The following is a 16628-nucleotide window of genomic DNA, read 5'->3' on the forward strand; positions in this document are numbered from 1 at the left end:
CAACATATGTTTATACTCTTCTATTATTATTAAAATAAATTATTTAGAATTTAGCACTGGCAAATGTTTCTTTATGATTTATACTCAGTAATGCAGTTATTTTATTTCCTTTCAGACGAGCTTTGGAACTGAGCTTTGCTTTGGTAAACAGCAATAATGTTCGGGGGATGATGAAGGAGCTGTTGTATTTCCTGGAAAACTGCAAACCTGAGCAGAAGGCAGACTGCGCTTCTGGAATATTCCTTACAGCAGAAAAGTAAGAGTTATCATTTCTTATGGTTCACATACTTTATAAGTGTATATATATATATATATATATATATATATATATATATATATATATATGGATCTAGGACTTTTGAATGAAAGTTCAAAAGCCCGAAACCATCACCACCAAACACACTTTAACGAAAGCGCTTTCATCGAAAAAGCACTTTTGTTAAAGTATGTTAAAAAAAACACACACACAAAGTCTACTTGAATGCAGGGAGGCAAGCCCCCCTGCATCCCCTGATGTGGGGGACTGTGCCCCCCACACCCCCCTACTTTAATATTCTCACTCCGAGGTCACACTACAGTGGGTAAAAGGGAATTTTCCCTTACCGCACAGTAGTACGGCCAGAACAGAAGCATACTTACGCAAAAGTGCTGCTTCAGTGAACAGCACTTTCACGCAAGTATGCTCACCAAATTGTGATTCGGTGAAAGATGCAGTCGAGCATCTGTAGGGATCCCATATGGATCTAGGACTTTAGATAGAAAGATCAAAAGCCCTAATCCATTACCACCGAACACACTTTAACGAAAGCGCTTTAATCGAAAAAGCGCTTTCGTTAAAGAATGTTAAAAAAAAAAAAAACACAAAATATACTTGAATGCAGGGGGGCAAGCCCCCTGCAACCCCCTACTTTAATATTCTCACTCCGAGGTCGCACTACAGTGAGGAAAAGGGAATTTTCCCTTACTGCACCGTAGTACGACCAGAGCAACAAGCATACTTACGCAAAAGTGCTGCTTCGGTAAACAGCACTTTCGCGCAGGTATGCTTGAGCATCTGTACGGATCCTATATATATATATATATATATATATATATATATATATATATTTTTTTTTTAAATAGAATATGTTTAATCTCTGTAAACACTGCATAGTAACATCTGTAGATGTCTTCACAAGTTGGAAATCCATGAGATAATATCTAATGCTGTCACTAGTGCTGCATGGCCTTTTCTTCTCATAACCATCAGGATAGAACAGAATATATAGCAAAACAAAGAAATAGTGGGTAGTGCAGCAGGAATTCAGCTCATGCTCAGGGCAAGCAAAGAAAAGCATTAAAGAACAGGACCTAGCTGAATATCTAAAAGGTAATACTGCGGTGGTGGTGCTGCGTTAGCGTTGTCGCCTCACAGTAAGACGTTGTCCTGTTCGATTTTCAGCTAGAGCGTCACATGCGTGAATGGGCATACCTTCATTGAAGGTTGTGCGTCAGAGCTGGCAACTCTGCACATAAAAATCTACTGCCAATCATTAGCGGACCTGAGTTCTGCTGTGGTGACCCCTAACCGGGAAAAGCCAAAAGACACGACGAATAAAAGACAGAAAAGGAAACAATAACTTTTTCCTACGGTAGGAAGATAATAGAGCGTATAAAAGTGAAACTGAGGATAGAGGGGGGCGTAGGTGGTGGAGGAGAGAGTGAGATCACTAAGAGGGGTAGGATATGAATTATGGGTCTGGCATAGAAGCCTGTGAAAGGGGATTGGTGTGTGATATTTTCTAGATATAGGAAGATTGGAGAAAGAGGTGTAGAAGCTGAGATGATCTATGGCTCTTTGCATGGAGGCACTGCAGAGAGAGAATGGTAAGCATTTAGCATGAAGGGAGTGGTGAAGAGGGGACCAAAGTGAAGGAGGCAAGCCAGAAGAGCATTAGAGCAGGAAGAGGGCAGGTATAAGGGAGGACCTGGATGGATGTTGGTGAGAGGAGCAGGTCGAAGTTATGTATGTGGACAGGGAGGAGTCATGGACAGAGAACAACAGTAATTAATGGAGCAGAAGACAAAGAGAAACCAAGGCCTAAGGGTGAACAAGTGGCATCACTCCAGGGTAAAGAAGGAAGCAAAAGGATGGGATTATAAGAGGGAGAGAAGGAATGAGGAGACTGTGGTGGGGACTACAAGAAGAAAGTCAGTACAGAGAGAGAGTGAGTGAGAGAGAAGGAGGCCTACTGTGATAGGTGCAGAAGTGTATACCTAAAGGAGGCCTGGAAAAAGAGGAAGGCAGCAAGTTGAACCAACAAGAGTCAAAAGGGCACTTTTAGTAAGAGACTGTGTAACAGGAAGGATCAGACAGGGAAGTTGGCGGAGTAGGGTATGATGGAGATAGGCATGATTCTGGTCACATCCTAGTTTTCTCTTGTTTGAAGGGACCATTTAGGAAGTATTAAGGCAGGTAAAAGAGTTTAGACTTTGCATGAAGTTAGGGGATTGGGTGTCTTTCCTCTGATGTGCTACCAGAGCTACATTCCAGCAGTGCTAGAAAGAACAGGACACACTGCTGTCCTAGCTCAGGGGCTGTTGGAAGGATCAGGGGTTTCCTGCAGTGGGAGAATATGAGGAACATGGGAAGAGGAGGGCTTCTGCGTGAGTGACAGGCTGCATTTCAGCCCTTACTGTCAGCACTGCTAAAAGGCAGACTGAACATACATATAGTAAGTAATACCTTTAAAGTGAGATAGATGGGTTAGAGAGAAGCTGAAACAGGGAATTAGGAAAGGAAAGATGGGGAGAAAAATGTGGGGGTGGAAGCATGCTATACAAGAAAGAGATGGACACCAGAAAAGTGAGTGGAGGATGATTAATAATTATTGTTAGGAGCATGGAAGTCATTATGACAACAAGAGACAAAGGTGTAGTAGGAAAAAAACAAAACATGGGCTAACAACAGAAGGGCTGTTAGTGTCACAATATGAAATTTGACATAGGGACAATGAAGGCTTGCACATATATCCCATAGACTGCCTAAATAATGGGATCAGGTGCTGCATAGTAGAATAAAAGGTGAGGGTACAGAAACTTAATATAAACTTAGGCAGTCAAAGTGAAAGGGATAAGAGGGAATCGCTAGTTGACAGATAATGATTAAAGACCCTTGAAAGTCATCCATTTGACAGTCTAACATAATCATAAATAAAATAAGGAAATAATGAGAAAAAGGTGAATATATTGGGGGACTTGAGTATGCTAGGAGCAGATTAGAGTATTTCAGCTTCTGGGGAGAAAAGAGAAATGAGACGGTGGATGTTATAGACCAGGAAGCATTTGCCTGGCAGAAGTAAAGGGTCATTTTCAAATATACTGTGACTGAGTGAGTAGGAATAGAAGCCTCTTTTGCATTTTGTAAATCTGACATAGTCTGGTGCAGTATTAAGGCAGTAGTAACAAGGAAGGGAATAGAGAAAGGGGGATACGACTGTGGGAATACATTATGGAAGGATTTTGGAAAGAGAATGAAAAAGCACAGAGAAGTGGTAAATAGTTTATTGATAACTGTGAAACTGGCAAAATGGAAAGGTGTCTTAGAGTAGCTAGAATGGGAAAACAATTTAAAAAGAGGGAAAAGTGTGTATGATTACAGTTAAAATATTTGTGAACAGTTATGGTAGAAAAGATCAAGAGGTATACAGAATAGGAATTGAGCAACTGGAATAGGAGACAAAGTAAAACTAGACATAGGGCAGACAGGTAGATCAGACATGCTGTAATTCCTCTGGAGAAGGAGCTAACAAATGGGAATTAATAGAGAAAAGACTGTCTTTTGTTTTCTTGAGAAGTAGAGAAGATGTAGACAGAGGAAAAACAAACTAAAAATGGAGGTAAAGTCCACAAAAAAGGCAGAGAATCTCAGGGACTTCTTTTATTGGCATTCATGAAAGTGGATGGGGATTCTGGATTGGGAATGGAAATGAGCTGCTCGTGGAGAAGAATGGATGGTTAGTTCCATAAGCATGCAAAGGTTTAAAACATAGCTTACGGAATTAAGAGAATCTGACACTCAACTTGACAGCTTGCCGTATTAGGAGCTCAGTGAGGAAATGGTCACATGGCTTAGACGTATGCCCCTAACAACACAGTAAATGCCTATGAGCATTCCAGACAACTGCAGCCCAGTGACCCTGGCCTTAGTGGTTGGTAAAGTAATGGACAGGATCCTAAGGGAAAGCCTGATAGGTGGCTTGGAGGAAGATATAGTCTTGTATACTCACTCAAGGCCTATAAATCCTTCATGACTGGGTAATAGGAGGTGGACAAAGGGAGAACAGTGCATGTGTTCTGTCAAGACTTAAGTAAGGCCTTTAACTCAGTCCCAAGTAAGAAATCTGTGGAAAAGCTGAATAGATTAGAATAGGGAAAAGGTTCACATAATGAACTGGAACCTGTCTTTAGGGGGTCTAAATGGTGATGGTAAGAAGACAGATATCCAAGAAAAAGGTACACAGTGGATTTATGCATGGGTTAGTTTTAGGATCGGAACTGCTCAGTGACTATATAGTGGCTATAATATACTGGAGGTTGAAACAGGATTACAGTATTTGTGAATGACACCATGTTAGGAGAAGTAGCGGAAAATTGGAGGACTGGTCTGAAGAGGGACTTGAGGCCAGAAAGCCTGGGTTGTTCAATAACTTGTATGGTTAGTGCCTACAAACCCAAAATACAGCAATTGGATATTTGCGCCCTGGAAGTAATTGGACTAGGGACCATCCTGCAGGCAATAGATCAGGAAAATAGTTAGGAATAATTATCTTTGCAGTAGTGGTCGTCAAGAAGAGAGCAACAGGGAAGCAGCCAAGCTGGTGTGCCATTCCTAGATTTGGGGACCATACAGAGAAGGAAGCACTAAGTGAACAAAAGGAGTACAAATGAAGGCCACCAGGATAATTAAAGGTTTAGAGGGAGTGGGATATGAAACAATTCTGGGCAACTTTAGGCTGTATCCAATGGAGAATAAGGAAGAGAAAAGGGGGGATTGCATGAGTGTACAAGGTAATAACTGAGAGCTTTGAAGTCCATGAACACTAATTTATGTTTTTAAGAAGTGCTGTTCCATTCTTCATGAGCTGGAATTCTGGAACGTATATTAACGATTAAGTGTAATTTCCAGCTACCATTGTAATGTTATTATCATTTTTGTGAGTGAAACCAAAATTAAAACAAAAATCTAGGTAAAGAACACTGAATTAAATAAACTGAGGTTTGTATAAGTTTGGAGATTAATCTAGTTTTCCTTGCCCTGATTAGTGTTAGCAATAACTATATTAAATAGCACTTGGCTTAGGACTGATGTCTATGGAATACCACTTGATGTCTTTTACCTTTATTGGTACTACCACCACTCACTTGTCACTGCCATCTAACCATATTTTCACCTATTTGCATGCTTTATTCAGCTCCTATCCCCTAAGATTCACATGAAATCTGAGGTGGGTAGCCAGCATAGAGACTTTGCTGAAGTCCAGACTGGTGGCACTTATAGCATTTCATCTGTCTGACAGTAACTCAGTCATGCCCAAGCAAATGAAACCAGAAACAAAGTAAAATAAAACACCAAAATCAGGAGACAATAAAATCAATCACAAGACTGCAGCTTAGCGCTTTCACTCACTTTAATGCAACTGAGCTTCTTCAGAAAAATTGCCTCACACACTCCATTCATTTAAATATAGCGTGTCACTACATCACATGACTTAAACCTTAATTGAGCAGTATAAAAATATATAAATATAAAAATATAATTATATATTTATATATAACTTAACACACACAAAAATCTATGTTTTGTTGTATAAAAGAACATTTCAATAATATAATCTCAAACAAACTAAAAATAATAATAATAATTATTATCTAAGCTTTGCTAATAACAAAAAACACTTGATATTGATAGTGCCGTTAAGGGCAGGTGTTTGATCAGCTATCAAAGATATTTGCCATAAACTTTCACGACATTCAAGTAATGTCTTATAACCCCTGTAACTAAATTAGAATGAACTCTCTCTAACACAAAAAAAGAAAACTTCTTAAAAGATGGAGAGATACTAGTGTGAACTGCCAAAGCATTGGTGGTGTCTTTCTTTTTTATGGTCAAACAATGCTTATATATCCTTTTGTTAAGTGCTCTAATAGTCTTGCCGATATAAAAACAGTCACATTTGGCACAATAAACAACATTTATGGTATTGCAGGTGTATCTGTCTTTAGCCCAAAAGATTTTACCAATGTGTTTGAATTCAATACAGGAAATATTACTAATGAGCCTACATTGTTTACATCGTCCACATGAAAAACTACCTAAAATATTGGATTTTGTGACTGAAATCATACTTTTGTTATTTTCTAATATTGACTTAATATTAATACTCTTTTTATAAGTAAAGAGTGGCTTGTCCCCTACAATTTTGACTAATTCTCTATTCCCCATCATGACTTTCCAATAATCCAAAATAATACTTTTAATATGTGCCATCTGATTACAAATAGGAATAGGAAAGGCAAGGGAAAAATTGTGAACATTTCTATGTGGATCAATCAAGTCAGTGTTCCTCTCTCTGTCTCTAATTTTCAAAATAGGACAAGCTGTAGTGTCTCTAAGCCTTAAAACTTCCTTAACTATTTTAATAAGCCAACTTGAATCATAGCCTCTTTGTACAAAAAACTGCATGAGTTTCTGTACTTCAGTGGCAAAAACTGATTGTTCACTGGTTAACCTGCTAAGGTGTATAAACTGGCCTTTGACATCCCCACTTTTCATGTGACTAGGATGCAGACTTTCTTTGTGTAAATATTGGTTTACAAATGTGGTCTTTCTAAAAATCTGACTTACAAAACATTGAGATGGAATGTCATATGTCAAATGTACCTCCAAAAAATCAATGGACTTACCAAAATCTCCAACTGTAAATCTTAAAAAATCAGTGGTGTGATTTAGGTGCTCAACAAAAGCCAAGAAACTAGCTCGATTCCCCTTCCAAAGAAACATCAAATCATCAATGTAACGTATGTAAAACAGAATGTTATCCAAATAAGGGGGAATGTATAGATGTTTCAGTTCCCAATTGGCCATAACTAAATTGGTAAATGAAGGGGCTACCCTTGACCCCATTGCTACTCCAGATGTCTGTTGAAAGAAACTGTTACCAAATCTAAAAAAATGTTTGGTTAGAATCAATTCCATCAAAATACAAACTGTACTAATGGTATTATTTTCAAAAGACGTATGTTGTGTTAAATACTCCCTTAAGTATTCCAACCCAATTTCTTGATCTATGCTAGCATACAATGAAGTGACATCAAGACTAGAAAAACAAAAATCACCAGAAGTCTCAACTTCACTAAGTAATTCCAATAAGTGCCAGGAGTCACGCAGGTAAAATCTAGACTCTTGTACTACTGGATTAAGTAAACTATCCAGCCAAATAGAAATAGGCTCAGTTTTGGAGTAAGCAGCAGACACTATAGGTCTGAAAGGGGTGTTTTTACGGTCTTTATGTACCTTTGGTATACCAGAAAGTACAGCCATCTTGGGATACTCAACTTGTAAATATTCATAAGTGTCAAAATCAAAACATTCTTCACAAAACAAATCGAATAACATTGTATCAGGTTTCAAAAAACAGCTTTTGATGAAATCACTGGTAACAACCTTATAGCAATCATCGTTGTTTAATAAAGCCAAAATGGCTTCTTCATACTTCATAGTTTTCATAACCACTATTGAACCCCCTTTATCTGCTTTCATAACTTTAAGCTCAGTATTTTTACTCATATCACTAAGAGCCCTTCTTTTACCTTGAGATAAATTGGAAACACAAGTGTCTCCCCTTAGGTGTCTTAACTGTTGTTCACAAAGTGTACCAAACACCTGTATAGTAGGATTTAAGGTTGGATTATACGTACTTTTTTTCTTAAAATGGACTGACTCCCTACCAACAACTGAAGTGTTGTCAAAAATAAATTTTAAGTTAAGTTTCCTTAAATACAACCTAAAATCTACAATCAACCTAGCACCATCAACAGTGTTGGATGGAATAAAAGAAAAACCACATTTCAAAACAGAAACTACATCCTCACTTAATTCTTCACCACTTAGATTCAAAACATTAATGTCAAATGCTAGTTCTTTTTCCGACCCTTCCCCTTCCCTCCGTTCTTGGTTTGCACTGGTTGCGACCACTTCGGAGTTTTTTTGTTGCCAGAGGAATCCATTAGAAAAGGGCCGGCCGCATTGACTGTAACAAGTGGGTCTGCAGACCGACGACCCTCCTGGCCAACCATAACTCTATTGTTTTGAACCATGTCATTTTGGTTTTGGTTTTGGTTTCCCAAAGTATTTAAACCACTGCTTGTATTATTTTGATTCTGATTGACACCCGAATTAGTTACAGTGGCATAGGACAATCTCTTCCCCTGTTTAAAAGTCTTGAAATTCAACGGGTAAGCTGAACCTGTAGAATATGAATTCAGATCTCTTTTCAGCTTACCTCGTTTTCTCACAATGACAAACGCCCTGTGTCTATCCACTTTGGCTGTAATGCCAAAATATAAAGTATGAAAGGAAGAAAAACAGGGCAATTGTTTGATACTGTTATCAAGTGCTTCCAATTCACTCTTAGTAGAAATAATATCGTCCTTGTAGTGTGCGACCAAGGCTTTCATTAATGAAATACCGGTGTTGTTAAATAGTTCCACTAGTTCTTTATAAAACGTGTCACCATATGTCACACAGTTAAGAAATTTGAAAACTCTCAGTCCTTGTGGCACACAGTTCAACCTAATGTTCACTTCAAATTATAGTATCTCTAGTTGTAAAGAAACAACTTTAATTGATAGTTTTTCAAGTTTAAAGGTATTGTTCTTGCAGGACTCAAACAAATTATCAGCGTTATTGTCCATTGCAACACTTACTTGTGTAAGGTTGACATCGTCCTTTACACCAGAAAATGGGTTAGAGTCTAGTTGAAAAATACTTCCAATGACGTCTTAATTCACCAAACGTGAAGACAATGAAGAAACACCCTTATCCGGTACTGTTGGAAATCGGCCCTCCTCCATTATTGTGAATGTGCATACCAGAAGCCTCTGTGTTTACATTAGATGCCTCACCACTCTGGTTACGGTTACCACAGTAACCCAAAGTACCGGAAAGGCTTGAAAAGCCTTCATGAATAGCCCCCTTAATGATAGAGACAAGCTGGTCCGAAAAACCAGCAGAGTCTCCAGGAGTGGAGTGTATCGTGAGATTCAAATTGCTGTCTCTTATGTATAATATATATAAAATATAGTTATATTTTTGTTGAAGGAAAATCAACACTGTAGTGTAGGCAAACTGGTCCTCCAAGAAGACTAGTATCCAATGTAAAAATATAGGAGGCACCAGACCAAGGCAGGTGAAGATAAAGTTCAATTTTAATCCACAGACAAAGTACAAACAATGGTGAGCGCTAGACAGTTAAAATCATTACTCACTCATATTTAAAAGTTACAAACAGCCAATCAGAATCAAAGTTCAATTAAGACAATACTATTAAGTTGTAAATTAAAAACAACATAATAGACATACTGCCAAGTCTAGTCTGTAGTCCTAGAATAAACCTTTAAAATATATTTAAAATTACTTTTAAAATTTTTTATCTGCGCAATGGTTTATGAGTAAGTACAGGTTTAATAGAAACTTTGTCATTTAGGCCCCTGCCTATATTAGCCCGCATCCTAATGATCCATTCAAGTTCCTTATTTTCTACCACCTTCACCTGCCTTGGTCTGGTGCCTCCTATATTTTTTACATTGAATTATATTTATATATTTTTATACCGATCAATTAAGGTTTAAGTCATGTGATGTAGTGACACGCTATATTTAAATGAATGGAGCGGGTGAGGCAATTTTTCTGAAGAAGCTCAGTTGCATTGAAGTCAGTGAAAGCGCTAAGCTTCCGTCTCGTGATTGATTGTATTGTCTCCTGATTTTGGTGTTTTATTTTACTTAGTAACCCAGTCATATTACTGGAGTAGGGTAGTCTGAGAAGATCCTCTGTGCGAATTGTTGCTGGAATTTATTATTTAGCCTATTTTGCTGCCAAAGTCCTTTCAAGGCTTCATTCCACCTCTGCTTCATCAGTATTGCCTATTGCTGAAGTCAGATGCAACAGACTGCAGTTCTCTGGGCTGCTTCTTGCTCTTTCTTTTTAGATGTACAGCAGCGCTTTTTGTTTTCAGTCTCCTAAGAACCAGCCTTTCTATAAAGGACTTGCTGTTCCAAAGGTTTAGTGAGTGTCCTAGCAGGCCTTTTAGGAATCCTGCTTCAGATCCCATCAGGACCTTAGAGCTTGCTCTCCCTTAATATACTTAAAACAGCCTTCATTTCCTGGTAACACGTTAGCTCTTCACCCTTCACTTTCTCTTGTCCTGCCTTCCCAGACTACTCTTCTGCTTTCCCTGTCCTTGGTGACCACTGATTAGAAGTATCCATTTAAAATTCTCTGCTCTTCCCCTGCCCTACTTATACTTTCAGCATTTCCATGGCAGTTCACCTGTTTTTCTGTTTGCCTTCTATCTATGTCATACATCCCAAAAGAAGGTCCTTGCCAACACCTCAGTACTAGCTGTTAGTCTTAATCTAATTTTGCTGCCTTTTATTTTTCATGTAACTCTTCCGCTTTGAATTTCAGTTATCCATTTGCTTTATTTTTTCCTTGCCACTTTTATCTGTTATCATCCTTCCAGGGAATCAAACTCTTATCCTTCTTTTAGCTTTTATAACCATGAATAATTCTTTCTTCATATCACTTCTAAATTCTCTTTCTTGCACTGCAGCTTCTCCACTTTTGTCCCTTCCTTCTGTTTCCCAAGACAAGACACTTTCCTTGTTAACTCTATTATCTCCTGTCATTCAGTCCTCCTGTAATCCCATACATTTATTTTGTGACCAGACCTTATTCCTTTTTTAATGTCTAATGTGAAAAACAACATGGTTTAGTCAATATTTTCCAGTAGAGATAGAACCTTTAGATCCGTTAAATAATTCTGTTTGCAGAAGACTAAACTGAGGACTCTCTCCTTCCTCGTTCCAACTATTATTTTCTGTTTGAATGTTTGTAGGTTGAGCATTTTGACTAGCTTATTTTCTTTTGACTACTTTGGGTAATAGATTGCCCTTGTCTCTCTTTTGGCATAATTAGACATCCCATTACAGCCACTGTCTTCCCTGCCAAACACTTAATTCTGTAGCAAACAGATACTTTTTGGCATTTGCACTGGGCAGCCTGAAGAGGGCATCAGCTTACTAGCTCTTTGTTGTCGCTAGGCAGCTGATGTTGGACTTCTTCAACTTCCCTTTCTCCTCCAGCTGCTCTGTCCGTTTTCCTCTGTTTTCCCTCTCTTATTTGTTGCTCTTCAACAATTCCACCCTCTTGTTTTTTTGCAACATCATCTTCCACATCCCCTGCAGACTTTTGAACCTTTATATTCTTGAATTGCTCATGTCCAGGGGTTACCATATCCCTTCTTCCATTATTTTTGGCATGTGTGTCAGTTATCGATCAGCTTCATTATTCACTATTATCATATTCCTGTTAAGGGTTCAGACGTTGTTGAGCACCGCCCTGCTGTCACTATCTTTAAATGCCTCCTCCTGTTCATGCTACCTATTTCCATTATCCTCCAACTTATTCCTGCCTCTTCCCTGTACCCTTATATCTACCCACCCCCTCTTTTTCATATCCTTCATGATGTTTCTTGCTTGCTTCATTACTTTCATCCTCCTTCCTTCCATGGCATTCATTCTTTCCTCTTAAACTAAACACTGAGAGAACTTTCCACCATATGTCCCCAGTGGAATAACTGTACAAAAATACTCCCCGTATTTGAAATAATATGAACCTAGTACTGGTATTATCTGATAGTCTATATAGACTAAGCAGAAAAATGTGTTAAAACTGTTATCCGTTTAAAACCTATGAGTTTAAAATATAAAAACACATGATATGCACAAACTATAGGGGTTTAGAGGTGTAGTTTCTAATGTGTCTCAGTACATAAAAGTGTATGTTATATTTGCAGCAAAAGTTTAAATTAACTACATGTTTGATGTCACAGAACCTTTGTGCACGAGCAAAAGGGTTATATTTTAGAGTGTCTGAAAATAGAAAGCAAAAGTGTATCAAATAATTCCTGTTTAAATCCTAACTACTTTTCAAAGCAGAGCCAATGGAAAATACATTTGTATGTTGGTCCATTTGTGACTGTCATAAATCCTGTTGGTGGGGTGGCTGGTTCTGGTATCGACGGGTACCCTGTTGATCCTGTGTTCTCCATTGTATGAAATCCAATTCGGTGTCCTGGGTCGTTCCTGGTGTACTCATCCTCACTGGGGTTTGACAAGTTTGTGATAAATCCTGCAAGTCTGTGGTCATGAGTAAATTTGGTTCTTTTTGGACAAGACCCAGAGACCAGAAATATCTAGAGAACTTGGGACCCAGATACAGGAGGGGAGACCAGCGACAGTAATGAGGTACCCCACAATATGGAATCATTCAAAAAAGATACTGACACTGAAAAAAGTGTTCTTCAAAAGGGACTTACTTTTATTCCAGAGAACAGGCATGATACAGCAAGGACCTTAATAGACTTAAAAATGTATGTCAGGAAACTGAATTGGAAACTGATATACTATGACAAAAAACTCACAGAGAAGAAACCATTTCAGGAGACTATAAAATGGCACAGTTTGTATTGCCCACCTCTAAATCAGACAACAGCAGCATTTGAGGTGAAATGTGAGATGGACATTTGAAAACTGCTAGGCAAACCTCTTAGAAAGAGATTCTGCAACATAAGTAAGGCAGAATGAAAGGTCCTAGTTCAGTGGAGCAACAATAAATCAAGGAGGATTATGAAAGCTGACAAGGGAGGAGAAATTTTAGTCAGGGCCACCTCCACCTACAACATTAAAATTAAGGTTTTGTTAGATGGCAGGAAGTTTTACAGTAAACATACTGAGAATGAAACTGAGCATGCCTATGTGGATTGGGAGATAAAACTATGTGATATGTACAATGCTGAATTAATGTCAGAAAACCTGTTCAAATACCTTAAAACACCATGCCCTTGGCTTGCTAGATTTTTTGGAACACCCAAGGCACATAAGAATAAGGATGATCCTCCTTACCAACCTGTGGTTACTAGTGGAGGCTCACTCACTGAAGCCACAGCTATATACCTGAGCTACATTTTAAAATCACTGGCAGAGAAGAATAGATCATACATCCGAGATTCCATGGATTTATTTTATTAGAAAAGTCAAGAGCTTTCCCGTTAGTGAAGACAGCTTACTGCTTACTATTGACGTTGAATCCTTGTACACTGTACTACCCCATCAGTACTGCATACATGCAGCTACAGAAGCGTTAGTGAAGTACAACAAAGCCACTGCAGCAGAATGTGAGATACTAGGTAAGGTCATGTAGTATTGGACTGTAATTACTTCACTTTTAATGGCAAAGGATACAAACAGGAATAGCAATAGGGGCGGCCATGGGCCCAAGCATAGCTGACATTGCACTTGGGAAGTGGGAGGAGGAGGAATTCATCTTAAAGAATCAAAAGTAAATGTCTCACATAGCAGTTTACCTCTGGTTTATCGATGACATCTTTATTGTATGGGAAGTGACAACACACAGCTTTATCAGTTACATTAATCAGACAACTCCTTTCCTCAGGTTCATCTCCTCCCACAGCCCTGGCTTTGCAGTTTTCATAGATATGGAAATCTCAAAAGACAAAAACACAAGGAGAATAGTGACTGATTTATACAGAAAACCCACCAGAGTAAACATGCTTCTACATTACAGAAGTCTTCACCCTCCAAAAACAAAACACAACATGGAAAATTCCCAAGGACACAGAATAGCATGCATCACCTCACAACTCCAACCTTTTCTCAAGAATCTTAAGACTTTGGAAAATTATTTTTCAGCCGGGGGTAAGAGGGTAGTATGCTTTACTCCTTACTTGAACCAATCAGAGAACTGAAAAATGGCAATGCCCCATTCTTTAACAACCATCTGAGAATTCTAAAGAATTAATTTGGGAAAGAAAAAGCAAAAGACTGTTGTATTTTGACATATGCTTGGTACTTTCAGTACATCAAAGATATAATCCATTAACACTGGACTATAATGTCTGAAAGTACGCACCTAAGAAGCATTTTAGGTGACAGACCTCAATTTGTTTACATAAAGGGCAGGAGCATCTATAGCTGGGTTGAGAGCAAAGCAAAACCTACAGATGGAAGAGCCACGAAATGTGGACAAAACTGCATTTTTGTGACTACATAAAGGAGGGTGGTTCTTTTTTATGCCCATACCTGCAGAAAGAACTGTAAGCTAAAGCTGGTAGGATTGTAATTCTACATTTGTTGTCTATAGGGCTCTGTACAACAGTTGTGAGGCATTCTATACTGGAAAAGTCATGAACAAACTAAAAAAAAAGGAATTTCAAGACACTTGGCTGAAATTTGAGCCAAACATTATAATAATGCTGTCTCTCTAAGCATTTGATTACTCATAAGAGACACACTGGCTTCAGGTTCCAGATACTCAAGAAACTAGAGCCTGGGTTTCTGGCAGGTGATGTCAACAACAGCCTGGAAAGACACAAATTAGTTTGGTATCTCAGGCTGAGCTCCTTTCACCCTCCAGAATTGAATTACTATTGTTCTTTGAAAAATGTGCTGGAACTTCAAAAAATTACCTTATTGCATCTCTCATTTACTGGAGTCACATAATGTTATGATTTATATGGGACATTTCAAACATGAAGTTTACACACTGCTTATTGCATTTATTTATTGTTTATTTTATTATTTATATATATATATATATATATATATATATGTATGTATGTTGTATTTTTTTGAATTTTTTGATCCACTTTTCATTTGTCAGTGTCACTCTAGAATTTTTAAAGTATTAACTTACATTAGGAATATTTGGATTTACGTCTAACTGATTTCTGAATGTAATATATACAACAATGAGTGACACTAATAAATAACAACATGTATATTCCTTAGCTACTGTTACTACTAAGTAATGGATTTTTGACTATAGTGAGATTATGTATGTGTATGTATATATATATATATATATATATATATATATATATATATATATATATAAATAAAATAATTTCTTTACTTGATTCTCTCTCGATGATGCCTTACAGTTACTCACACACACACACACACACACACACACACACACACACACACACACACACACACACATATATATATATATATATATATATATATATATATATATATATATATTTACAATACCTTTACCATTTTTGGGGCTAGATTGGACATATAGATACATTTTCCATTAGTTCTGCTTTGTAAAAGTAGCTAGAATTTAGATGGGAATTATTTGACATTTTTTTTTTGTTTTGTTTGTTTTATTTTCAGACCCTATAAAATGTTGCCCCTTTGTGCATGCACAAAGGTTCTGTGACATCAGACATATAGTGAATTCAGAACTTTTGTTTCACATGTAATATACACATTTATATAGTCACACTGGAAACTACACCTCTATATCCCTAGTTTGTGCATATCATGTGTTTTTATATTTTAAACGGGAACATATGTTACACATTGTTTCTGTTTCTCCTTCACAGACTGTCACATATGTTGTTTACGTATGAAGTTTTCATTGTTTAACTACTTAAAGCATATAACTTTTAAATAAGACAAATATGACTTAAACACAGAGTTTTGTGTCAATTTATCTTCACATTTCCATGTTTTTATAATTTACAAGTTTGTTTCTGAATTGAATCTAGGTACAAATGAGTTAGATTTTTTAGTAGTTTGAACTGCTTCTTACTTCTGACTGACAATTACATTTAGACAGACAGTAAAACTTGGAATTATTAGTTTGCACATACCTGAAGAATAACCAAAAGTGATTTCAGTTAAAAGATTTTAGTAAATTAATATGGTGAAAACATAATTTTATTTTATTATTACGATTCTTGGATGCAATAAATGGAGAGACAGAGATTTTTAGGAATGTTGAATAGCATGGTATTTTGTCTATGTTCAGCGATCAAAAATATATTAAATTGAACGGCTGTACATCGAATGTTAGTCAGTGAACAGCACTTTTAACAGAAAGGGATGTTATCTAAAATAAAGTTATTGAATGGCCATAGTTGGCCAACATAAAGGGGTCATGATGTACTACTAGCTTACAGGTAACTTAGCTTAGTAGATCGTGGTCCCTTTATGTTGTCCAACTATGGCCATTCAATGACTTTGTTGTTGATGACATCCTTGTTTGATAAAAGTGGTCTTCGTTGACTAACATTCAATGCACAGCCGTTTCATTTAATATTTTTTTGATATTTTGGTATTTTAGGTTAGTTTTGATCCTTTTTATTACTTTATTTTAAGGGAAGGGGTAGGGGTTGGATTTTACTATAACTGGACTGATTTATATTTACAATGGAAACTTTACCATCCCCAATTCAACTGCTATTTAAGTAATCATTCTTAAATGTATT

The 16628-nt window shown here is 37.3% G+C and overlaps 1 protein-coding gene across 1 annotated transcript in view; it reads left to right on the forward strand.

Annotated features, from left to right (window-relative positions):
* The window catches only part of LOC122790635 (AP-1 complex subunit gamma-1-like), a 700858-nt gene that overhangs the window by 588308 nt on the left and 95922 nt on the right, over positions 1-16628 (forward strand). Inside the window, exon 12 of the mRNA XM_044058159.1 lies at positions 116-256. Coding sequence (XP_043914094.1) covers positions 116-256 — 141 coding nt within the window. The remainder of the gene's footprint in view (positions 1-115; positions 257-16628) is intronic.

This window comes from Protopterus annectens, chromosome 16.part0 (assembly GCF_019279795.1).
Source record: "Protopterus annectens isolate FY-2018-M chromosome 16.part0, PAN1.0, whole genome shotgun sequence".
NCBI classification, from domain to species: Eukaryota; Metazoa; Chordata; order Ceratodontiformes; family Protopteridae; genus Protopterus; species Protopterus annectens.